This window comes from Eupeodes corollae, chromosome 2 (genome assembly GCF_945859685.1).
Source record: "Eupeodes corollae chromosome 2, idEupCoro1.1, whole genome shotgun sequence".
In the NCBI taxonomy this organism is placed as follows: Eukaryota; Metazoa; Arthropoda; class Insecta; order Diptera; family Syrphidae; genus Eupeodes; species Eupeodes corollae.
In genome coordinates this window covers 8,068,915-8,094,546 of record NC_079148.1, presented here as the reverse complement: position 1 = coordinate 8,094,546, position 25,632 = coordinate 8,068,915, and the positions used below count along the sequence as shown (strand labels likewise).

The 25,632-nt window shown below is 36.6% G+C and overlaps 3 protein-coding genes across 9 annotated transcripts in view; 2 read left to right on the top strand and 1 right to left on the bottom strand.

Moving 5' to 3' along the window:
• Positions 1 to 4,205, bottom strand: part of LOC129944211 (phospholipid-transporting ATPase ABCA1-like) — a 30,367-nt gene extending 26,162 nt beyond the window's left edge. For 4 of the 7 annotated variants that reach the window (XM_056053495.1, XM_056053497.1, XM_056053498.1 and 1 more), the window contains exon 1: positions 3,634 to 4,204. The gene's annotated coding sequence lies outside the window, so the exon portion shown is untranslated. Of the gene's footprint in view, positions 1 to 3,633 lie in introns of all 7 variants that reach the window. The other 3 variants (XR_008781408.1, XM_056053490.1, XM_056053496.1) reach the window with 1 other exon arrangement.
• A 3,904-nt stretch (positions 4,206 to 8,109) lies between these two features.
• Positions 8,110 to 8,661, top strand: LOC129944219 (SRA stem-loop-interacting RNA-binding protein, mitochondrial). Its single transcript, XM_056053513.1, has 2 exons — positions 8,110 to 8,228; positions 8,318 to 8,661. The coding sequence occupies exon 2, from the start codon at positions 8,369 to 8,371 to the stop codon at positions 8,630 to 8,632; it is 264 nt and encodes an 87-aa protein (XP_055909488.1). The 5' UTR covers positions 8,110 to 8,228; positions 8,318 to 8,368; the 3' UTR covers positions 8,633 to 8,661.
• Positions 8,662 to 8,690: 29 nt separating this feature from the next.
• Positions 8,691 to 9,509, top strand: LOC129944216 (acyl-CoA-binding domain-containing protein 6). The gene has a single exon (XM_056053511.1). The coding sequence runs from the start codon at positions 8,691 to 8,693 to the stop codon at positions 9,411 to 9,413; it is 723 nt and encodes a 240-aa protein (XP_055909486.1). The 3' UTR covers positions 9,414 to 9,509.
• Positions 9,510 to 25,632: the final 16,123 nt, after the last annotated feature.

The following is a 25,632-nucleotide window of genomic DNA, read 5'->3' as shown; positions in this document are numbered from 1 at the left end:
GACATTTTAATGAGTTCGTTCAGTACAATCATTTGAAAATAATCATCAAATACAGCACGACAACAAAACTCCCGCACAAATATGACACATAAACTACTTTTTTTGACTCCCGCACGAATATGACACATGAATTACTTTTTTTGACAGCTTCAAACTTCAATTTTTGTCGCATTTCATTGTTGTGGACGGCCTTGGCTTAAAAATGCCAGATCAGCATCGGCTGCAAGCGTATTTTTAAGATATAAGCTTCACTCATTGTGTTCAAACAATAATATGTTTTTTAGTAGGTACTGAATTTTGGCATTATAATATGATATACAAATTTTAGCAAACTATCTTTTATTTTTTCAGAAGTCTGGTGTACAACTTTTACAAAATCTTCAAAAGTTTATGACCTTTAAATATAATAACTAAGCTAAAGAAATAAAAGGCCGAGCTCTTCTAACTTTCCGTTTGTTTCGTGTCGTGTAAGGTGACAGAAATAGATGTGAAATTTTAAAACTTTTGACAGTTTAATTCTACAGAATGAATAATTCAGAGAGATCTAAGGGCTTAAAAACAAAAACTCCTGATATGTATGCATTTTAAATAAAATAAAAACAGATGAAAGTGTGTACATTAAGGCAGGATAAATTGACATTTATAAGCATATTAATACTCAATTACAATTCAAGTAAAATATTATTCCATGGTACTTGAAATTTTTAAGAACCAGTGCCAAACCTTGTACTTTTGCGGCTTAAATCCTTTCCAATTCCAAATGTATATTTCAACTCCTTACAATTCTTTAAATAAATTAAGTTCACTTTTTGTATAAATTACTTTCCAGACACAAAAGTTATTTCAAAAAACAATTGAAGTACCAAAGAATTGCACTTGTATTGGTTGTGGATAGATTCGGAGTAATTATTTGACATTTGTCAAAATTGACATTTGATTTCTTTCGCTGCCTACTAGTCTGATTCTGTATAATCGATGTGAATACATATTTTTTTCCATCGTCACACTGTGGATCATAATTTTGTGACCATAATTCAATACACAACATCAAAACAATTATTTAAACCAAATAAAGACAATGTGACGTAGGAGTGTTTAATATTCTTAGACACAATAAAAAACAATAAATTGATGCAAATTTTAAATAGATTTTAGCGAGGTTAAGGCTCAGTTTCAATTGAATAAAGTCACGTATATGTATTTATACATAAGTACCTCAATAAATTTTCAATTGATAACAATAACAATATTGGCATTTTTTATACAAAAAAAAAGGAAACTATAATCACTAAAGGAAATTGTTTTTTACCGTTTACGATTAAAATTTATGATAATTATATTAGTTAATAAAACATTAAAGATTACATTTTAATTAGTGCTAAAGTATTCTATCTGAATGATTTCCTTCAGTTTAATATGGACGTTGTATTACAAAACAAAAATTTATTAGAAAACATTTAACTTTTGGAGAAAAGGAAGTTACACATACATTATTTTAATATTATTCTTAATAAACGCATGGAGTAATAATAAATACCAATTTTTATACCAAAACAATTTAAATGTACTTAAATATGGATGATGTCATCAAATTATTATTCCCAATAGTATCTAAAAGTGTAGTACCTAAGACGTCCCTGTTTTTTAGGAACTACTTTGCCACTGAGCTTTTTTATGGTCCTCAACCACTGTACTAGTTTCTAGTTAACTAAATGGGGTAATTTTAAAATGTCATTAAGTTATTGCGTTTTAAAATCTTATATTCGATGTCATTTGTTGTCAAAATTCATAGAAACAACTTAGTTTCAAAAAATGTACTGAATTCTCAAATATATTTGACGTTTGATGAATATTTGAAGGATTGAAACGATTTGCATTCAGTATTATTGTGAATGCTGTGTTATTTAAATTCGATTGAATATCAATGAAATTTTAGTTTGTATTTTTCAAGTCTGCAGAAATAATAATTAATCTCAATTCTCAAAATGTGTTTCTTATTATGTGCATCTATTAAAATATTCCTTTCAAATTATTTTGTTTTAAATTTGACAAGTTTGCGTTTTTATTTTCAAGTATGCTTGTCAAACATGCAAAAAGTCAAAATACTTGTATCCACCATTATTTGACTGAAAAACTGTTTGATAAAGCGTTCACATTTTCAAATTCGAGTCAGTCAAACAGCAATTGTCAAACATATTTGAGAATGTGAACAACCCTAAAATGGACTAAATATACAGAGATCTTCATGAATGCAGATCAGATTATAGGAAATGCCATAATGTAATTTACACATTTGGTTCGTTTTTTTTGGCTTATATCTGTCCTAAACTAAAGTTTTGAATAATTTCTGCATTTGCAATACATACATATCAATCTGTCTTATTACATTCATGTTTTTGCGTAAATTTTAAAACATTTAAATAGTTAGAAGCATAAGAAATAATTTTAATTTTGCTTTGAATTTTATTACATTTTGAATGCTTCTTTTTCTTGTTTGCCATAATTACACAAAGTTAGGTTGATATATACAAAACAAAATGCTAAAGTTTAAACCACCAACAAATTATCTTATTTCTACTTCCTTTCACTATTTTATACCAGGAATTTTACCCATAATGAAATACCATAAAAACAATCAATTACAGTATACTGTATATTATAGCAAAGTATCAGAAAAATTGCTAGAAACAAGTTGTTAATTTCACCACAGGTGCTTTTTGAATTCGAATGTCAATAGATACGTACATACTACATGCAAGTATGTATGTTCAGTGTTCAGTTTAGGAATAGGTTTATTATTAAAACGTAATAAAATCATGCGCTAGCGCTAAGCGCTAACCGGCCGGTTTTTCTTAACGTCATTTAAGATTTCATGAAAAATTGACAGAATACATATAAAATGAACTGTCATGTTTCAAGCGCATAGCACAAAATAATTATTATGTGTTATTTACATAACTTCTGTTCTCTGTTTTTGCCACCATCTTTCAAGTAGCTATAAATTTACATATTATTCAAAATGTAAAAAGAACAGAATCAAAACAAAAATCATAAATTTACATCATCATCTGCTTTTTGTTTTCGTCTATTTTTGCACAAAAACATCCCTTCTAGCAACCGGTTCTTCCATTCCACACCATGCTCTAGCTCTACTCTATTCCAAACATTTAAAGAACCTCAGAAGATGAGAAGAGAAGAGAAAAAATCATTGATGAGATATTTTTAGGTAACTTATTTTTTGACACTAAACAAAAACCAACCCCTTTAATTTTTTTGAACTATCGGGTGGATTTTTTCTTGGGTATTTACGCATTCATCTATCTGACATATACATATTTATGAACATATATACTGGCTACATTTAATCCATAATAAGCACGATTTCAATTTTTATTTTCTAATATTGAAAACGAATTCATGCAAGGTAAAGATACTTAAATTTATATATTTTTATAGCCCCCACACAATTTGCAAAAATGGAAGGCAGACAAAAATTTGTATTACACAAAGCATTTTGCCATTACTCAAAAGTTAAAACAAAAAATACAAATCGTTGGGTTATGACAGGAATATCTAATGTTCAAGAAACAAAAAGAAGTTTTATGACACAAAGAACAAAAAGTATTAACTTACCTTTCTTTGTAGAGATATGATTGCAAAAAGCAGGTAGTTTTATTGATTAGATATATTTTTTATGACAGATAATAATGACAGGTCACAGGACTTTGATTGTTGTAATAATTATTTACCACTTGAACTTGACCAACTCCAAAATCCAACCACCAGCTGGTTGACAGTTCTTTATACTCTTCTTGACAAATAATATGTCAGGCTTATGTAACACAAACACTATTAAAAAAGAACTCTGAATTTTGTGTACCTACATAAATATTATGTACATTAAAGTTGAAATTTTATTTTTCTTCGTACAAGCTGACAATTTTAATAAATTATTAATTAGAAAAATTAACTATGAACAAGTTGCACGAGACGTCAACAGCCAGCATACTTGATGCTTAGTTCACACGATTCTTGGAATTATTTTTATTTGTAAACAATCACAGCCCGATTTTTGTTTTCTTTATTTTGTATAACTAAAATTTGATTTTTTTTTTCTTTGGAAGGAAGAACCGTCCTCGCCGTCGTGCGTCGGTCTTTGTTGAATGAATGCAAACCACTTCAAGCCCCAACAAATACTAAACATCTACTGAGAATGAGAGTAAAATCAATTTCATCAGAAGGTACTTTTTTCATTATTTTGATTTGATTTCAGTCGACAAACGGGTTGAGTTTTGAGTATGATATTGAATGGTGCAGAGTTCGGACTTTTATTTTGCTTCTGTGGAATTTTAAAGTACTTACGGCACCACTGCAGTTTCAATTTTTATTGATATGATTAAATGGCAATGCTGGCGTACGTTGAAAAAGCATTTGACGCCATCTTCCTTTTCTGTCAATATACCTACAAATTTAATTATTTCTTGCTTATTACACAATTTTGTATGGATTGATGGAAAAATCATTATTTTGAGAAGTATAGCTTCTCATTGTTTGTCTAATCGTGTATACAGCTGTCAAGTTTTCAAGTGTCATATTTGATCAACGTGAAATGTCATTTTTAAAATGTATAATATGTTTCGTTAGGGTTATTAACTTTGTGCCACTTCGAGTCATTTTTTTAGCTAAACTTTTCGTTTAGTTTTCTAAAAACTTGAGTTAATTGGAAGGCAATTTTTGACAGCTGACCAATCATAGACTTAAGACTTGCGTTGCACTTATGTTAATTGAGTTGTCTAAATGTACGCATTTATTAGGTTTTTTATAAATAGTACTTTTGAGGACAAATCAACGTTTTTTGTAAATTTAGCATTCAATTTGGGTGATTTATTGTTTTTTTTTAATTAATTTTGTTGAAAGTAGAATTTCCTAAGTCCGAACCCTAGAATAGAGTTGGTGTGCAAAAGTATGCTTTGAAGAGTGACGTCACTTTAGTATGAAACATAAACAAGAAGCTTTTGATGACTAGCAAGTTCATGCTTACAAAACTTAAAGTTCAAGTACACAGAGAAAAATGTTGCTTTTTTACAGACTTCAAATAGTAGTTTTATTTATCTGTGAACTTTTGTGTAACAACCTCAATTTAATTGCTGTGTGAGAGTAGAAAGGGTATGAGGTTAAACAGTGTAAATTATGATTTAATGTTTTTATTTATGTTTTGTATTTCTCACATTTTGCACACTTTGGCCCTAAGACTCCACAAGAGTAAAATCCAATCCAGCTTCTCTTCCGCAATCCATTGTTTTACTGGACACATTATTTCTTGCCATGAGCAACTTCAAATGTCACATTTGACATTAGAAGCGGTTAATCTGTTTACTTTTTTTCTATTTACATTTAGTGTAGGTAGTTATTGGTTTTGGGTGAATCAATTTCTTGAAGTAAGGGAACTTGATGATTTATAGGCTCACCTACTCTAGGACTTACTATGGGAGGACGGTGCAGACTATAAGAATTTTCGTAGGATGTCGGCCGACAGCTTTGAAGCTGTTCTGTGCCTAGAAAAGATAACTTTGAGTTAATGAATTTAGGCACTAGATGACAATTTAAACGAAATGAAATTTTAATTTCAAAAAGACTGTGGAAAATGGACGCTCACCACTACATACAGCACAAACGTCAAATTTTATGACAGGATTTTGATCCGCTCGAAAAATCCAAACTGTAATGACCGGATCATGGACAGGTTAGTTGAGACCCCAAGTAAATAATAATTGTTAATAAATTAAAATTATTCTCCCACCACTGACATTCTATATAATAATTGATAGGAGTATTCATGGGTGGATATGAAAATCTTGAATAAATAGATAAACTAAACCAAAATATCACCGCATAAATGAACCGTACAAAATTTGTGTTAGAATTTTACCTACAGAGTGCATATGTACATTTATTTCACGAATTTTACAAGGGCATAACCTAATAAATTCACGAAATAAACAGATATCTGACGTTAATGTGACATTTCATGAAAAACAAACACGACTAATGTATTTTTTTCCGAAACTTGTTGCATGAAAACCCTTAATTTAAAAAATTATGAGTTTAAGCTCAATGTTTTGAGATTTCAGCTTTTATGGTTATATTTAAAGTGGGGAAGCTCATCACGGAGCGGAAGCTCAACATGAGAAACTTCTAGAAAAAAAAATGTATAGAAATTTTTAATTTATGGTAAGCAGATAGATACATTTTTAAAAAGATAATAATGTTCAATCAAAGTAAGGGACAGAATTTGTATGTATATGTGTTGCAATATATTCATCATGCTCTTATGTTAAATAAATGTCGAGACACTATATTAATTTCATAGAACTTTAACACATTCAATCAAAGTTTTTGATACAAATTTTATAGGAACCATCTACAATTTCTATGAAATCAAAAATTGAAAATTAAATTTTAAAGCTTAGCCGTTGATTCCATAATTGTTCTTCAAACAAACAATTGATGTGTTAAAACAAATTTCAATAAACGCACACAAAAGCATCTGAAAGTAAATGCCCTATTCCCGTTTGAAGCTGTACGAAGGCTGACTTTCAAAATTCAATTTTATATCTACAATTTCTATTAAAAACTTAATGATATTATAATAAAACTGAAACTGTTTTAGAATACTTAATATCGTAAAAGCTCAGTTAAACTCTTTTAAAAGTGAATTTACTACTCATCGTCATCTACATAATGCACAAAATTAGAGGAAGACAGATAGATGAAAGTTTGAGAGAATGCAGCAGTGATAATTCACGTTGTTATTTCCTATAAAATACTTTAGCTTTTTGACAACACAGTGTTGACGCAAGCATTCGCGTGTAACTAAATAAATTTTAAAAAAAAATCTAAAAAATAGTAACAAATTAAAAAACATTTTCTGTTTTCGAAGAAAATAGGTGGCTGAAATTAATTGAATAGTGTTTCTCCGTAATCTTTAAATTATAGCAAGAATGTACATACAACTTTGTACAAAAACATCCAAATTCGAAGAAGTATCTTACTGAGTTAAGACAACTATTGCAATTAGTTTCAGAAACCTCACAACTAAAAGAAGAATTCTTAAAAAGGAATCCACTTCGCGGGGATTGGTGTAGTCCCATAAATATTGCAATTTTGCTTCCAAAATACTTTTCCGTCCAAAATTGGGGTCCTCTTCAAAATGATTCGAAGCTCCTTCAGCGAACAAAAGGCGTTATCTATGGTCTTGAACTTTGAGCTCCTGTGTCAATTAGATCTTATACGGCTGTAGACCCAAGTCCAAACGCAAAATTCGCCATGTTGAAGTCTGCCAAAGACTGAGTTCTTGTGCACGGTGAGTTATAGACTGGATCGGGTTCTTTTGTATACTTTAACGGACCGGTCGATCTTGCGTTTCTTTAACGTACGGGCTGGCTAATTGTTTATTGAACCGGTCGTCTCAAATTTGGCCACCAAACGTTCAGAAGACGACTGTGAAGGGTCACCACGTCTACCGGAAATGGGTGCAATGCGCTTAACGTTTTCGTTAACGAATACTCATTTTGATAATAGAGTTTTATCATTGGAACGTGGTGTTCAATCGTTTAACTTGCCATGATGATTTGCCATAAACAACTCAATAATAAACAAAGGATTTGACAGATTTCACCAAAACAAAATGGCCACCACGTTGCACCAAAATCTACCTGCACCAATTTAAAAACCCATACTATACAAAAATTAACATGTTCATCTTTACTTTAATCTTCAATTCTGCATTTTTTGAATTTCCTATAACGAAGCAATAAATATCTTCAGCAGTTTGGGTCGTTTCACTCTATCTGACAAACGCTTCTAATTTCATTTTCTGATTTGAAAAGTGGAAAACTTGAATCCCGGATTTCACTCAATATATTTGTTTTCACTTTTACATTCAATTTTGTTCGACATACTCTTAACGCTGCAATACCGCGTTTATTTTAATTCATCTCCAAATTATCTCGTTAATTTGTTCCCTTAAAAATTCTAGTGACCCTTATAACTTGAAATTAATTCTTTGGAAACACCCTTTATTCAATTTACTTGTTCCGATTCTCTCCACAGGTAGCGCCCTATTCAATAAATAGAACTATTCGCACATTTATTTCTTGGAACTGTCATATCACTGGCAGCTGTCAGTTGTGAAAATTTTTCATTTCAACTTTGATCATCATTGTTCGGTATAAAAAATATATTTTTTCTTTTATTTGACAAAGAAAAATAAATAACTTTTCAATTGATTATGCAATTAAAAAACGTGTATTTTCAGATACATCCAAAACCGGAAACAATTTAATCATCGATTAACTTAAAAAAGGCAATGGCATCTGCACGTACTGCTCGAGGATTACACAAACTATTTGTAAGAAATCTTCCTTGGACAGTGGGCAATCAGGAGTTGCGCTCGTATTTCAAGGATTTCGGTAAAGTGATTAACGCCAGCGTTGTCTTTGACAAGAAAACAGGCTTATCCAAAGGATACGGTTTTGTTACATTCAATAATTTGTCATTGTTGCAAAAAGTCGAAAACGAATCGAGACATTTTCTGGAAGGCAATTATCTGAACGTCCAGAAACAAAGTTAAATCGATCCAATAAAAATACATTTTTCTTAGTTTTAAGTTTAGTTTGTAAGCAAGGACAATGTCCGACTTCTCCGACAGCGACAGTGACACCGATTTGAATTTTAACTCTGCTGCCGAGGCTGTTCAGAAGATTCACACTAAACTTTCGGCGGCCGATTTACTAGAACTCTATGGCCTTTACAAACAAAGCACCTGTGGCAAGTGTAATACCACAAAGCCAGGTATATTCCAGGCTCAAGCTAGATCGAAATGGAACGCATGGAATGCACTGGGCGAGATGGATCAGAAGCAAGCCAGGCGATTGTACACTGAGAAGATAACTCAACTTGACCCGGAGTGGCGAGCAGTGGATAAATCAGCAGGAAAAACTGGTTGGGTTGTCCACTCTGTGCATGCGGTGGAAGAAGAAGAACAAATAGACGAAGACAATAAGAATCCATTCGATTACGTCAAGGAGAACAATCTCGCCGGACTGAAAAGAGTTCTGGTTAAGGAATCCATTAACGAGCTAGAAGAAGACAGTGGCATGGGGCTTATTCATTGGGCGACTGACCGGAATTCTGGTGATCTCCTGGAATATCTTCTCTTGTCTGGAGCTAATGTGAATCTTCAGGACTCTGATGGACAGTCGTGCCTTCACTATGCTGCAAGTTGTGGACATTTTGATTGTCTGAGGATACTGATCAAATTTGGTGCTGATAAAGATTTACGAGATAATGAAGGATCTATAGCTCTGGAAGTGGCCGATGATGAAAATATTAAAAAGTTACTAGAGAGCTGAGAATTGTTTATAATTTTTTTTTGTACGGGTCGGTTTTTAATAAATTTTATTATTAAGGGAAATACAAAATAAATCAGTGACACCTTCTAGAACAAATTTGTTTCTCTATTTTGTTGGATAATTAAGATAGTTCTATGTTTTGGAAGAAAGTAAAATTATTTAAATTAATTTAAAACCCTGTGGGAAGCAGCAGATACCTAGCTATGAAAATATACGTATTGTTATGTGTTGGGTACCGGCTTCTAGAATATTTTGTTATTAAGGGCCCTATTATGACTCGCGAGTCGAACGTTCGACTCAAGTCGAACGATTTGGCGAATTGCCTAAGTCGTGGTATTATGAAAAGCGAACTTCGACGTTCGCTTTTGAAAACAATATTACCAACTTTAAGAAGTGAAATATGTAACGTCATGACTCGGTGAAACGTCAAAGACTGAAAATTATTGTTGATGATATATTGTTTACAATTTGGAAAAAAGTAAAATAAATAAAACAAAATATGATAAGCAGTGTTGATATATTTTTTGAAGATGAAGATGAAAACGAAAGAGCGGAGAAAGTATTGGTGTGTAGATTACGAAGAAGTTTAAGGGACAACTCCAACCCACTTCAACTTCCAGATAATTTGTAAGAATAAAATCGTGAATTCTATTTCAGTTTAATTCAATTGTTCTTTTTATAGGTTTGTGTCATATTTTCCCGTTAATAAGCATGCATTTGGTTATATTTTAAACATCATTCACCAGGATTTAAAACTACTCAAAGTTCTGCAATTCCACCAAAACTTGCATGTGCGTTGCGTTTTCTCGGCAGTGGAAGCTACCAAAATGGTGTGGGAAGTGACTTTGAGCTGGGTCTCGCGCATTCACAGTTTCAGTGAAGTGCTTGATTTACTTGAAGTGAAAATTTGTCCTGTGTGGATAAAGGCAGACATGTCTACCTCTGAAAAACAAGAAGCAAGAAATTACTTTTTTGAAAGGGCCAGATTACCCGGAATAGTGGGCTGTGTAGATGGGACTCACATTGGAATAATCGCTCCTGTTCAGCTACAACATCAATTTTTAAACAGAAAAGGATTTTATAGTTTGAATGTTAGTGGTGGTTAGTTAGATACATAGAGATTGATTCTTATTATTTCACTCAAACTTTTTTCATTTCAAGGCCTGTGACAATGATGGAATTATAAGATTTATTGATTCCAGATATCCAGGTTCAACACATGACTCTTTTAGTGTGGAATCATAGTGAATTAAAGGATCTTTTGGAAAGCTGGTGGTTGAATGGAGAGCGGTCAAGATATCTAGGTGTGAATATATTCGCTTTGTAGGTAAAGAAGTAAATGGGCTATTTTTAAGAACATTTTTTTTTTCAAAAATACTAGGCTTGGTTTTTTTTCGAAGATCCGAAAGATCCTATACCTTTCGCATTTTCGGGGTTTGTCTCCATAATTTCAACGAGCTTTGAAAATTGGTTGGAGTTGGTTCTTTTTATGCTAGGTATACAAATAAAATTCTATATTATTTTTGCAATTGTTAAGCATTCATTAATTTTAAGCATTCATTACCTTTTTCTATTTCCAGTGCAACTCATTTTGCTTTATTTTCCAAAATTATTCTCAAAACAAAATAAAACAAACAAACAACCACCGATTTCAAATATAACAGTAAATTTCTTCAAGTCACGAAGAATTACAGTTCGACCGATTCTGACAGATAAAAGCGAACGTTCGCTAGTGGTAATAGAGCGAGATTTCAATTCGCTATTTTTTTGACATTTTAGGCGAATGTCAACTAGGCGATTCGCAAACGGTAATACCAAATAGTCACATTTATTAAATTTTTCTTGCGACTCGCAAGTCATAATAGGGCCCTAATTATTGTGCGTTCATGTTGAAATAAGATCATCACATATTATTATAGCGTTGAGCTTTAATTTGAATTTAACAACGTACCTATAATGAATTTCATATCCAAATCAATTAATTATAATTTGTATTCACTGAATTTATATAAACTTTAATGCAACATTGTTTTTGGCATCACTTTTATTAAACTTCCTTTTAATAAAATGTCTGGCTCCTTCTTCTCTTGCCAAATCTCAAACGAGTAAGTTGTGTGTCTCATTAATTCTTCCTCCTTAAATCATAGATATCCGCCAAAACTCTGCAACAGGTTATATGCCCGAGATAGCCGGAGCAGTGGAATACACAACAACTGAGTTGTTAAATACTATTTTTTGTTTTATCTTCTGTGCGGGGATCGATTCCTGTTGGCAATACATCGTGCGAAAGATGTCTGTTTCCATGTTGATTGTAATCGATCGGCTAAAAGGAAGGGAAAACTTCGATTCTTGGAAGTTTGCCGTGATGAACTACATGCAGCATGAGTTGCTCTGGAAATGTTTGACGGGAGATGAGAATGTTCAAAGTTGATTATGCTGATTGATCCGATAGCTTATGTCCACGTGGGAGAAGCCACTACCGCAAAAGAAGTTTGGGGTAACCTCATTTGCTGCATACGAAGATTCTGGTCTCACAAGGAAAGTCGGCCTTCTTCGTACACTGGTCACAAAAAACTTAAATAATTGTTCTTCGATAGAAGTATACGTGAATAAAATTATTATGACCGCACATAAATTAAATAGCTTAGGTATGACTTTTGATGAAGAGTGGATCGGGACGCTGTTGCTTACTGATCTGCCAGATCATTATAGACCGATGATCATGGGTCTCGAAAATTCAGGTGCGATGATTTCTGGTGATCTAATAAAAACGAAATTTGCTGCAGGAGGAAACGTTGGCGAGTGGAACCGTTGGTGAGGAACTGTGTTTTTTAATGATGCTAGTGGCAAAAGGTACAAGAAAACGAAAAAGAAGCTTGGCCCCCGATGTCATGTGTAACCAATATGGACACATCTCGAAAAATTGTACTTCTAAAGGAAAAAAATGAGAAGGTACACATAGTCTCATTAACTTCAAAGGTACAAAATATTGACGAGTCGTACATCGGCTCAGGTGCGTCCGCTCACATGACTATGCACAAAGATTGGCTGAAAAATATTAAACCTTCGCTCAATGATGTAGTTACAATTGCGAATAACAAAACTTTAAGAGTTGAATCAAAAGGTGGTGTGTGCATCTATGGTTTTGCAAATAACTCTGGTGCTGCGATCGCTTAAAAAACGTGTTATACGTCCGAGTTCTATGCAAACCTACTCTCGGTAAGTCAAAACATGTGCAAAATGTTTTAAAATACGGGTGAGTTACTTGCCACTGCCACTTTCCATAGAAATATGTTTAAATTGGATGGCGCTGTTCAGTCAGAAAATATCTGCAAAAATACTTTAGCATAGGCGGCTAGGTCATATTAATTTCTATAACTTTAAAATAATGAAGGACTCCAGTGTGGAAGGCATGGATTTTGTGGACACAAACAAGGAACATTGCGAAACTTGCTTGAAAATTAAGCGATACAGGTTGTCATTTAAATCTTCGAGTTCCATTTCTAAGGAGGTGTTAGAAATTGTGCACTCTGATCTTTGCGGACCGATGCCACCAAAATCCTTAGGAGGCGCAAGGTATTTTTAATCAAAATCTTGCGCACATATAACGGGAGTGAATACTGTAACACTAAATTTTTAAGTTACTTACGAAATGCTGGCATACGTCGTCGTCAAACGAGTGCACCTTATACACCGGAGCAAAACGGGAAAGCTGAAAGGGTGAACAGGATGATCGTTGAACGATCTCGGTGCCTGCTTATAGATGCGGGGTTAAATAAATCGTTTTGGGGTGAAGCTGTTGCTACTTCAACATATCTTATCAACCGAACTGCCAGCAAAGTTTTGAAAGATAAAACTGGCAGAAAATCGAATCTCAATAATCTCCGTTCGTTTAGATGTGCAGCCATGGTTCATATACCGAAACAAAAGAGGACAACTTAGGATTCGAAAGCCTAACATCTGAAGAGGAAATTCTGATGAAACCAAAGAACAGATATCTTTACAAAATCATCAAAATGAAGCAAATAATTAGGGGAACGTGCCACGTGGTCTAATCACGGTCAATGGGCAATGGCGGTCACTGCATTTTTGCCCTAGGTTAGGTTAGGTTGGAGTGGATGTCCAGATATCATTGACACACGTAGACCTCAAGGGTCCATTGTGATACCACTAATGAGGTTACTCATGGGAGAGTAATGAATTTAAACAAACCATTTTGTACTTTTAATAAAGTTAGAGAGACGTTTTGTGTCAATCGTTGCCAGTTCACTGGTATTATCGAAGAAGGGATTACCGAGAAAGTAATTCCTTCTAATGGAGAGTGCTGGACATGTACATAGAAGGTGTTGGACTGTTTCCTCTTCCTCCTCGTCCATGCAGCTTCTACAGAAGTCATTTGTGTAGACCCCTAGCCTCAGAGCATGTCTACCTATGAGGCAGAGTCCCGTTATTACTTCAATTGTAGAGCTTATACTTTGTCTGCTTAGTGATATCAAGCCTTTTGACCGTTTTATGTCAATACTTGGCCATATTTGCTTGGTTGCCAGGCAGGTGGTACTTTGTGACCATCTAGTATTTGTTGTTTCTAAAGCATATTGCTTGAGAAGATATTTGCATGTATCAAGTGGTGTTCCTATGTTATGTTTTTGTCTAACATAAGGCAGAAGTGTTCCGTTTTTGGCGAGCTCATCGGCTTTGCAATTTCCCGGAATGTCTCTGTGGCCCGGCACCCAAATGAGGTGAATGTTAAACTGTTCCGTCATCTCCTTCAGAGATGATTGACAATCGTGGACTGTTCGAGAGTTTGTGGAGACAGACGCGAGAGATTTAAGAGCGGCTTGGCTGTCCGAGAAGATTCGTATATCCTTACAAGATATAACGTTTTCTTTGAGCCAGGATAGTGCTTCTTTAATCGCCATTACTTCTGCCTGGAATACACTACATTGATTGGGAAGTCTATAGGATAGACTGAGATTCAGTTGTTCTGAAAAGATACCACTTCCAACTCCGTGATCGGTCTTTGAACCGTCAGTATAGAAGTGTACCGCATCGTCTTCCAGGGGTCCCTCTTCTTCCCAGGAGGATCTTGAAGGGATGGACACATGGAATCTTTTACCAAATACCATTTTTGGGGTGGTATAGTCTAATCGATCTGGGATAGATCTGAAATTGTCTAGAATAGTTGTATGTCCAGTATTGTTACTGGTCCATTGAGAGGTGGCTCTAAGCCTTACACATGAGTTGGCAGCCACCTTTTTAGAGAAGATGTCAAGTGGTGTTAGGTTTAAAAGCACTTGCAGTGCTGCGGTTGGTGTTGTGCGAAGTGCTCCTGTGATGCACATACCTGCTGACCGCTGGACTTTAATGAGTTTATTTAGATTTACCATCGTATCCAGTGCGTAGTACCCGTAGCATGATGGTTAGTGCGTTGGACTGTCATGCAAGGGGTCTTGGGTTCAATCCCTGCCTGTGCCACCTTAATTTATGTTGTAACATAATTTTGGTTAGTAGTGTTCCAATTTATTTCACCATTGTGTACATAGCCTTAAAGTTATAGATTCGGAGTAGGTAATAACAAATGTCAAATTATTTTGAATAAATCTCTCTCTTCTCTGTAAACTATCAAACGAACTGGACGCCTTTTATTTCGAAGCTTTGGTAATCTGCATAATATAAAGTAATCATATTACTTTTACAACAGGTTATGGGCCTATTGCACCAAAAAAATATTAATTAAATCATTCAGATTAATATTTTAAGATTTTTTGCTAATTTTTATATAATTTTCTTAAGGAGACGGGGAAGCGTCTTGGAAGAATAATTCTAACGTGAGCAAAAAATGGGGAAACCAAAGAAGCTTCTAGGCAGAAGTAATTTTGATGAGTGGAAGGTGGAAGCCAAGGCCTATCTTGCTACAAAAGGCCATTGGAAGTGCTTCGACGGGACAGAGTTAGATGTTGATAAAAACTTTTTGGCAATAAAAAAAAAAAAAATTTGCTACTTTAGAAAATACAAAGGACAAATTAACCCTAGATTTTGTTCAAAATCGTTTACTTCAAGAAGTTACTTCTAAAGATGAAAGTGTAGATTCTGCTTTTATTGCCAATAAGCGTAACAATTTCCAAAGGAAGAAACCTCAGGTACACAAAGTTAGGGGGAACAAATCTGTGACGTGCTATGTATGTGATGAAGTTGGTCATTTTGCCAACAAGTGCCCAAACAAAAAGAAAAAGCAGGATCAGCTGTTTCTATGTTCCTCTTTGCCGCAAGATAAATCTTCACAGGAATGGTATATAGATTCAGGTGCTTCGGCACACATGACGATGAATAAAGCTTTTATGTTAGACATGCGCCAACCAAAACAAAGGGAAATCGTTGTGGGTGATAATTCTCATTTAGCTGTTGAGCGCACTGGGTACATTAAGATATGCATTGGAAACGACAGCTCATCTTATAACCGAAATGTACTAGTCAAAGATGTTTTGCACATTCCAGAAATCTGTGCGAATTTGATGTCGGTTAGTCAGATGGCGAAGCATGGTAACACATTAGTCTTTGACAAAGACAGTTGTAAGATCTTTGATGCAAACAAATCATTAATCGCAACGGCACCACTTATCGATGATTTATACAAACTAAGCTGTTTAACGGATCAAACAGCAGTTGCCATGGTGGCGGCTGACAAAAGTTTGTGGCATCGGCGACTGGGGCATGCAGGTGAAACTAGCTTGAGGAGGATAAAAGAAGCGGTGAAAGGTGTAGATTTTGTGGAGGGTACTGGCGAGAAATGTGTGACATGTGTGCAGGGAAAACAAGTTCGACTTTCGTTCGGAACCAGTGAAAATCATGCACAAGAGGTGTTGGAGATAATCCACAGCGATGTAGCGTTTATGCCTGTGCGTTCGTTTGGTGGTGCAAAATATTTTGTTACCTTTATTGACGACTTCAGCCGTAAGGTTTTCTTATACCCAATGAAGAACAAAAATGAGGTATTTAGCATCTTCAAAAATTTTAAAAATTTTGTCGAGAACCAGCAAGGTCGCACTATAAAATGTCTTCGCACAGACAATGGTACAGAGTACTGTAATAAACAATTTGATCAGTATACGTCAGACCATGGCATCTTGCATCAACGTACAGTCCCACATACACCCGAGCAAAATGGGATGGCGGAACGCATGAACCGCACAATAATGGAAAAAGTTCGTTGCATGCTTTTTGATAGTGGTCTAGGTAGTAGTTTTTGGGCTGAAGCTGCCGTAACTGCTGCATACTTGATTAATCGAATTCCATGTCGATCTATATTATATTATACACCAGAAGAGCGATGGACGAAGCAAAAACCTGACTTGTCTATGCTGCGTGTGTTCGGCTGCCAGGCTATGGCACATGTGCCAAAAGTTCAGCGTAACAAACTGTCTCCAAAAGTGACTGAGTGTATTATGGTCGGATATAGCGAAGAGTCGAAGGGGTATAGATTATATGATCCAAAAGCTAAAAAAGTTTTCATTAGTAGGGATGTTACTTTCATTGAAGACAAGAAAACGCAAGTTACTTCAAAGTCAATTAACTCTTCTGTTTCTTCCTTAAAGGTTACAAAGGGTCATAAGGAAAGTTGTCAAAACTTGGCTCAATATGATTCCAGTGATGATAGTGACTCAGATGATGAATCCAGTGGGGCTGTTCCAGATCAATTGACTGAATTGCCAATGGATGCGGTACCAGATCAGAGCAATTCCTTATATGATTCCGTGATTTTCACAAGTCAGGAAAACAAGAATACTTCCTTAATAGAAATCAATGATGACATGGGAATTGAACATACCGAATTCAGTGAGGCAGTGAACAACGAGAATTCGTCATATTCATCTGTCAATGAAACCGATTTTGATGTTGCTGCTAGTGAGTTGTTGGTTGTACCATATCCAGTAACACATAGTGAAAGTCATGCAAGTACGAAGTGTCCTTCCAACACGAGAGTTACCCACAGTTTATACGCTATGTTAGCAGAGGCAACTAAAGACGTGAGTGAACCCAGAACCTTCGAAGAAGCGAGGCAGTGCGAGGAAAAGGCGGAATGGGAGAAGGCGATGAAAGCCGAATATGAATCACTGAAAGCCAACAATACTTGGGAGTTATGTGATTTACCTGCTGGTCGAAAAGCGATAGACAGTAAATGGGTGTTTAAGGTGAAAAGAAATACTTCTGGTGTTATCGAGCGCTACAAAAAAAAATTAATTTTCGCGGGTACTGCCTCTTGCGAGGAATTGACAAATCCTTCAAGAGTAATTCTTTTCATGAAAAAGTGCTTTCTCAAACTAGCCGTTCCGATTCGGCCTTAAATTGTAGGTCCCTTCCATTCCTGACAACAGTACTCGCACACAGGAATGGTTGAGAGTTGTAAGTCACTAGGCTCTGGTTCACAACGGACTGTTGCGCCACCCCATTTGATTTTTTTTTATCTTATCCAGTGCGGTCCACCATACGACGGCTCCATAAATGAGTATCGGCCTGATTACCGAAGTGTATAGCCAGTGGGTTATTTTTGGGGAGAAGCCCCATTTTGATCCTATGGCCTTTTTACAAGTAAAAAGCGCTACAGTAGCCTTTTTGACTCTTTCATCAATATTTGCCTTCCAATTTAGTTTTTTGTCTTAAATGAGGCCCAAATATTTAGCTTGGTCGGAAAAGCTTAATGGTATTCCTTTAATCTTGGGTGGGCTAATCTGAGGAATTTTATATCTTCTCGAGAAGAGTATTAATTCTGTTTTGTGTGGGTTGACGTCCAATCCACATTGATTAGCCCATTTAGTTAGCATGTTTAGGGCATTTTGTAGGAGTTCCGAGAGAACTTGGGGGTGCTTCCCAGATACGGATATCTCAACGTCGTCAGCGTAGGCAATCACCTTGAAACCTTCTGTTTCCAATGTTGTAAGTAAGTCGTTTACTACCATGTTCCATAAAAGAGGCGAAAGGACCTCGATTCACTGATCTGGTGGTAGTAAAACTTATCATGTTAGAAATTATTGTCCTGCTTGTGAGCATGAGACTTATAAGATCTATGAGTGACTTCTCTAATTTCAGCTTATCCATTGCTGTTGTGATCGCCTGGTAACTGACGTTGTTGAAAGCTCCTTCAATATCTGGGAACGCTACCAGGTTATATTCTTTGTATTCGAGGGAATGTTCAATAGTACGTACCAGTGAGTGAAGTGCTGATTCTACTGATTTTCCCTTAGAGTAAGCATGTTGAGCTGTGGTAATGAGACATGGTTTTAAATTATGTCTGATATAAATTTCAATCAATCTTTCCAAGGTTTTAAGAAGGAAGGATGATAGGCTGATTGGTCGTAGATCTTTAGGGTTAACGTGTGAGGGTTTCCCTGCTTTGGGAATGAAGACTACTTTTGCCATTCTCCAGGCTTTGGGAATATATCTCAACCTTACACAGCTTGTCAGAATGATTTCCAATGGTGGAATAATCATGTCTGAGCATTTTTGTAGTTCGGCCGGAATGATTCCATCTGGTCCTGGAGATTTATATGGATCAAAGCTGTCTATGGCCCATTGCAGTTTTTCCCGCGTTATTAGATCAACTAAATCGCTTGTAGAAGCTTGAGACTCTGATGATAAGTCGTTGAGTATGTTAGAACTACCTGGAAAGTGGGTGTCTAATAACAGATTAAGAGATTCTTCATCTGTGATAGTCCACGTGCCTGCTTCTGTCTTTAAAGCACTAGGTATTGTTGGACTTTTTGAGAGAATTTTCCTGAGTCTTGAGGCTTCTGAAGTATTTTCGATTTTACCACAAAAATTTCTCCAAGAAGACCTCTTACTCTTTCTTAATTCTTTTTTATATTGTTTTAGAGCTTGTTTGTATAAGTCCCAGTCAGAAGGAGATCTAGTGTACTTAGATCTGTTGAAGAGTTTACGACAGCTCTTTCTGAATGGTTCTAATTCTTTATGCCACCAATGAGGTTTCTTTTTACCCTTTAAAATGGTTACAGGGCATGAAGATCTCATTGATTCATTTAAGGCTTCGGTGAGATGATTTACAGAAAGGTCCAGTTCATCTTTACTGGAGGAGCTTTTAAGAAGGTTGTGATTAAGCAGTTGTGCTAGTACCTCCCTATAACGCTCCCAGTTTGTATTCCGGTGATTTAGAAATCCCGTAGATGTATTTGCTACATCTTTGAGCTCAAACTGAATGTATTTGTGGTCAGAGAAGGAATTCTCTTTTGAGACATGCCAGTTTGAAATCATATTGTGGATCGAGTCAGAGGTAAGTGTAATATCAAGTACCTCTTTCCTATTTTTGGTTACAAAAGTGGGTTCATTACCAATATTACTTATGAGTAGGTTAGTGCTTAGTAAATAATCAAATAAGTACTCACCTCTCTCATTTATATCAGAGCTACCCCATACCGTGTGATGGGCGTTAGCGTCTGAACCAATTAGGAGACCAACTTTTTTCGATTGCGCGTCCGCAATTGCCTTCCTCAAGGTGTTTCCTGGAATTGGGCTGTCGTGGCCAAGGTAGGAGGATATGAGCCAGTAGGTGGCTTTATCCGTTGTTAGGACAGCGGTGGTGGTGTCCTTGTCGCTGTAATTGGGGAGTAAAAATATGTTTAAGTCATTTTTTACTAACATGCATGACCTTGGTTCACCTTTCTCCGATGCATGCAATATTTTATAGCCAGGAGTCCTGAGACCTCTGATGATGGAGTTTGAGACCCACGGCTCCTGTATTAATTTTTGCCCTAACTAACGCGAAGTTAGTTGCGATTTTGATTGCATATGATAGAGTAGAATAAGGAAAATATTTTGACGTTCGAAAAGTTCAAATTCATGGCAAAATGTGATTAAAAATCAAAAATAACGAAATTCACTACTACTGATCTTATTATCAGCCGAACAAAAATCAGTTTGTTATTTTTTATTAAGTGCTCCATACGTTTGTGTGTAAGTTCTCTAATATTTCAAAAAAAAAATATTTATGAATTTTTCTGAAAAAAATTTGTTTGTGGTGACACATGATATTGGGAAATAACGGTCAAGTGACCGTCATTAAAATTATAATTTAATTTCCATTTTTTTTATTTCAGTATGACAAGAAATCGCAAAAGAACGTCAAATAAGGCTCTTTGGACAGATAACGATTTACATTTACAGAATGCCATCAGAGCTCATTCAAATGGCCTAACAATTAGGGCCGCGGCAAAAAAATACAAAATTCCCTTCTCCAGTCTGCAACAACGCATTAAAAATGGCATTTTAAAGCCACCTTTTATGGGAGTAAACCCAATTTTTACACAGCAACAAGAAAAAGAAATTGTTGACCAGGTTGTTCTTCTTGGCAAGCTGTTTTACGGCGTTAGCGCTTTGCATGTTTACGAATATGCGCAACAAAACAGCGTGCCAAACAATTTTAACAGTGAAGACAAATTAGCTGGAGTCGAATGGATGAGAAATTTTTTGCTTTTTGTAGCTATTCGCAAGGCTGAATCAACAAGTCTGAATTATTTTTGTAGTTTTTCTTATATTTGAAGACAATAATTGTCTGACTGTGATTACCTGTGTTCATGACCGTAATTTCCCACTATGATGGGCAATGACGGTCAGATTGGACTTTTTTTAAAACTTCGCTTTTTATGAAAGTGAAAACTTAAAGAATTGAATAATTTATGTTTTTTGATCAAAATAAACAAAAATTGTGCGACATTTTAACTGAGTTTTCATACTTTCCCCTTAAGTGACCGTCATTCGGCAATATTGTTTTTGGCATCACTTTTATTACTTCCTTTTAATAAAATGTTTGGCTCCTTCTTTTCTTGCAAATCTCAAACGAGTTAGTTGTGTGTCTCATTAATTCTTCCTCCTTAAATCATAGATATCCGCCAAAACTCTGCAACAGTTCAATGGTCGCTTCTGGCAATTGTTTGATTTTGCCGGATACCAGAAACATTGAGAAGGAATGAAAAAAAATTAACGTTTATCAACTCCAATAGCGTTACCATTTCTCAAAAAAAAGTGGAAGTAGATTTTTGGAAAGATGTTCAAATGGTAGACATGTGCATTCAAGAGGACACAAGCGTCCACAGGTTTTTTCTTAAAACCAACCTCTGTCTATCAACTCCTACTATCACCTCCACGTGGTGAACATCGGGTGCCTAGTACCTCAACTGGAGATTGGGTTCCAACCCCAGTGGAAAGTTGTTGGGGGCAGCAAACGAGAGAGGTGGGGAGAGGTGTTTCCACTAAGGCACATCTCCTTATCCAGACGGCAGCGGAGGAATTCCCGAGATGGAATCAACGGTGAACTACTTAGTGAACACCTTATAGGGCTTCTTCGACTTATTCGGAGCCCAGGCCTGTAAGGAGCGGTTTTATCCGGCCCCCCATCCTTGGAGTTATACTTAGGATCTGGCCCTCCAGGTTGGGGGTTGTGCGTCGGGGTGACTTCCTGGCCACGTAAAAGCTTTCAAAGTTGCGAAGCACCAACAAGCCTAGGATACGGACGGATTTACTGTTGACAACCAACGCAAACGAATAAAGGACAACGAACTTCGGATATGCACGTGGAATGTTAGGTCCCTTAACAGACCACGTGCGGCCGAAGAATTAGCGGAGGCCCTAGAACGATATAAAGCAGATATCACCGCCATCCAGGAAATACGATGGGATGGGCCGGGCAAAAAGAGGATGAAAAACTGCGATATTTACTATGGTGACTGCTACCACGAAAAAAAAAACAGCGCTTATTTGGATGCGGATTCGTCATTGGAGCCAGACTTAGGCAAGAAGTCTTGAGCTATAGGTGCATCAATGAGCGCCTCATGACCATACGCATCAAGGCTAAATTCGGCAACACTAGCCTGATATGCGCGCACGCCCCCACAGAAGAGAAAGATGACAACACCAAAGATATGTTCTTCGAGCTCCTAGACAAAACATATGAGCAGTGCCCTAGCTACGATATTAAAATAGTCCTGGGCGATTTTAATGCCAAGCTAGGAAGGGAAGACATCTTTGGTGGAATAATCGGGAAAAACAGCCTGCACGACAACACTTCCGACAATGGATTCAGGCTCATAGATTTTGCTGCGGGGCGAAACGTCATGGTAGCCAGTACGCGTTTTCCACACCTCAACATCCACAAAGGAACTTGGACTTTTCCAGATCAATCTACCGTCAACCAGATTGACCATATTGCGATCGACGCCAGACACGCTTCCAGCATTATGGATGTACGAACTTTCCGAGGAGCTAACATCGACTCGGACCACTACCTCGTTGTAGCCAGGGTAGCACTTCGGATTTCCAGACCCAAGGCAAAACAGGGAGTTGCTGGGAGAAGATACAACGTCGAACGGCTACAATCGCCAGAGATCGCCAAATCCTTTTCCGACCGAGTGACAAGTAACCTCTCTCGAAGTTCTCTGCCGCCAACACAATGTATCGAAAACCAGTGTCAACATTGCCAAGATGCAATCAGAGAAGCCGCCTCTGATGTGCTGGGTTTCAAACAGCCACCAACAAGGAACCCCTGGTTTGATGAGGAATGTCGGCAGGCAAATGCAGCCAAACAACAGGCACGCAAAGCGGCGCTGCATAAAAGGACGAGAGCTGCTCGTGAGCTCTATGAGCAGAAGAGGCGAGAGGAACGCCGACTTTTCAGAAGGAAAAAGAGAGGGCATGAGAAGCGTGCGGTCGAAGATGTTGAGAGGTATAAAAGCAGGAATGAGGTTCGAAAGTTTTATGAACAGGTGAAACGAAATTCACAGGTACATAAACCTAGAACTGAAGGCTGCAAAGACGAAAGCGGAAACATCATAGTGGAACCGCAGTCAATGCTGAGGATATGGAAGGACCACTTCTGCAGACTGTATAACGGCGATGAAGAACTGAATCCCGCTGTCAGGCAGGATGACCCATTCGATATAGACGACGAAAGCCAACAATCCCGTCCTCCCGACTTAGACGAAGTAAAGATTGCCATATCTAAGTTGAAGTCTAATAAAGCCGCTGGAGCAGATGGCTTGAATGCCGAGCTCTTTAAAGCAGCTGGAGATAAGTTGGTTAGGAGCATGCACCAACTTATCTGTAAGATATGGTCGGAAGAAAACATGCCCGATGAATGGAACCTCAGTATTGTTTGCCTGATCCTGAAAAAAGGAGACCCTCTAAACTGCACCAACTATAGAGGAATAAGTCTACTTAACATCGCCTATAAAATCTTCTCTGCCATAATATGTGAACGTCTAAAGCCCATCGTCAACAACCTGATAGGTCCTTATCAGTGTGGTTTTAGACCAGGAAAGTCCACAGTTGATCAAATATTCACATTACGGCAGATCCTCGAAAAAACTCAAGAGCACCAAATCGACACCCACCATCTTTTCATCGATTTCAAGGCCGCATATGACAGCATCTACAGGGACGAGCTGTATAGAGCCATGTCTAGTTTTGGCATCCCTGCCAAACTCGTCCGTTTGTGCAGGATGACCATGGAGAATTCACGCTGCTCCATAAAGGTTGGAAACAACTTAACAGAACCTTTTGATGTCAAAAAAGGTTTTAGACAAGGTGATGCGCTGTCATGCGATTTTTTTAACATCGTGCTTGAAAGAATAGTGCAGAGCTCACACGTCAACACTAGAGGCACTATCTTTCAAAAGTCTGTCCAATTACTGGCATATGCTGATGACATTGACATAATCGGAAGAACTCAGCGTGATGTCAATGGGGCTTTTGTGAGTATTGAGGCAGAGGCGGCAAAAATGGGTTTAACGGTTAATGAGGGCAAAACAAAGTACATGCTGTCGTCTAGAAAGGACATACAACACCGACGTTTTGGTCAAAACGTCACAATCGACAGACGTACCTTTGAGGTTGTCAAGGACTTCTTTGGACTAAGAAAGCAATTGAGTAGTAATGTCCTCTCTCGAGGGACCAAAGTGTTGCTATATAAGACCCTTATCATCCCCGTCCTGCTATACGGTGCAGAAGCATGGACCATGACAAAAGCGGATGAAAGCACCTTGGGTCGCTTCGAGAGAAAAGTTCTTCGTGTGATCTACGGTCCCGTATGCATCGAAGGGGAGTGGAGGAGAAGATGGAACGACGAACTGTACGGGCTGTACAGCGACGTAGACTTAGCAAGAAGAGTAAAAGTCCAACGACTAAGATGGCTTGGTCACGTAGAGCGCATGGAAACCAATGCTCCGGCCCGGAAAGTCTTCGAATCCGCACCCACAGGGCAGCGCAGTAGAGGAAGACCGCGGATCAGGTGGCGCGCACAAGTGGAAGGTGACCTCACCCAACTTGGAAACGAAACTGGAGACAACTAGCTACTGACCGAGCTAGATGGAGAAGTTTGTTGGGTGAGGTCCTAGTTCAGACAGGACTGTAGCGCCACCTTAAGTAAGTAAGTAAGTAAGATTTTTGGAAAAAAGTGAAGTAGATTGAGAAAAATGGAAGTAGATTTCAAAAATTAACTTCTTCATATTATTCTAGATATTCTTAAATTACATTATTTCAATAAAAAAAATACAATTATTTAGGACTTCATATCATATGATTCAATATGTTAATGTAACATTTCTTAAACTAATTCTTGTTTGTTAGCAATGAAAATGCAAAGATTGGGATCGAGTTGGCCAAATGAAATGACTTTAGGATGTTTTGATTGCAAAGGACGAGTTCTACAAGAAATAGTTATTGTAATTGTAATACAGTTTCAGTACGTCAACAAACCTTTTGAAAACAGAAAATTAAGTCCAAAATAACACTAGAGCACAATTTAACACAAATAACATTAACAAACAGAAAACAAATAAAATGTACAACTGGTCTCCATAAACTTGCTCATTTATCAAAAAAAAGTCTGTTTAAAACTATTCCTGTATTTTAAGAATTGAAATGTACCTGCAAAAAAGTTTGTTTTCAAAAATATAAATGCCATTTGATTTCTCAAAAAAACCTTTAAAAAAAATTGTATTTAAAAATGGTTTTTAAATTTTAGCTCAAAAATATTTTTAGTATATAGTTTTAAACTTATTATTAGACGTCTTTCATTTCAATTTTGTAAAAAATAATATTTGTTTTTAAATTAAAAATAAAAACAATGACATTTTTTGCAGAAAAAAATAGTTCAGTTCTTGAGAAAACTTAAAACCAAAACGGTTCTATCTGGGGTACCCTTCTGGAGCAATACAAA

What these genes read in the sequence shown, in the direction of transcription:
- LOC129944219 (XM_056053513.1), top strand. Translation starts at nt 8,369, where the DNA reads ATGGCATCTGCACGTACTGCTCGAGGATTACACAAACTATTTGTAAGA.
- LOC129944216 (XM_056053511.1), top strand. Translation starts at nt 8,691, where the DNA reads ATGTCCGACTTCTCCGACAGCGACAGTGACACCGATTTGAATTTTAAC.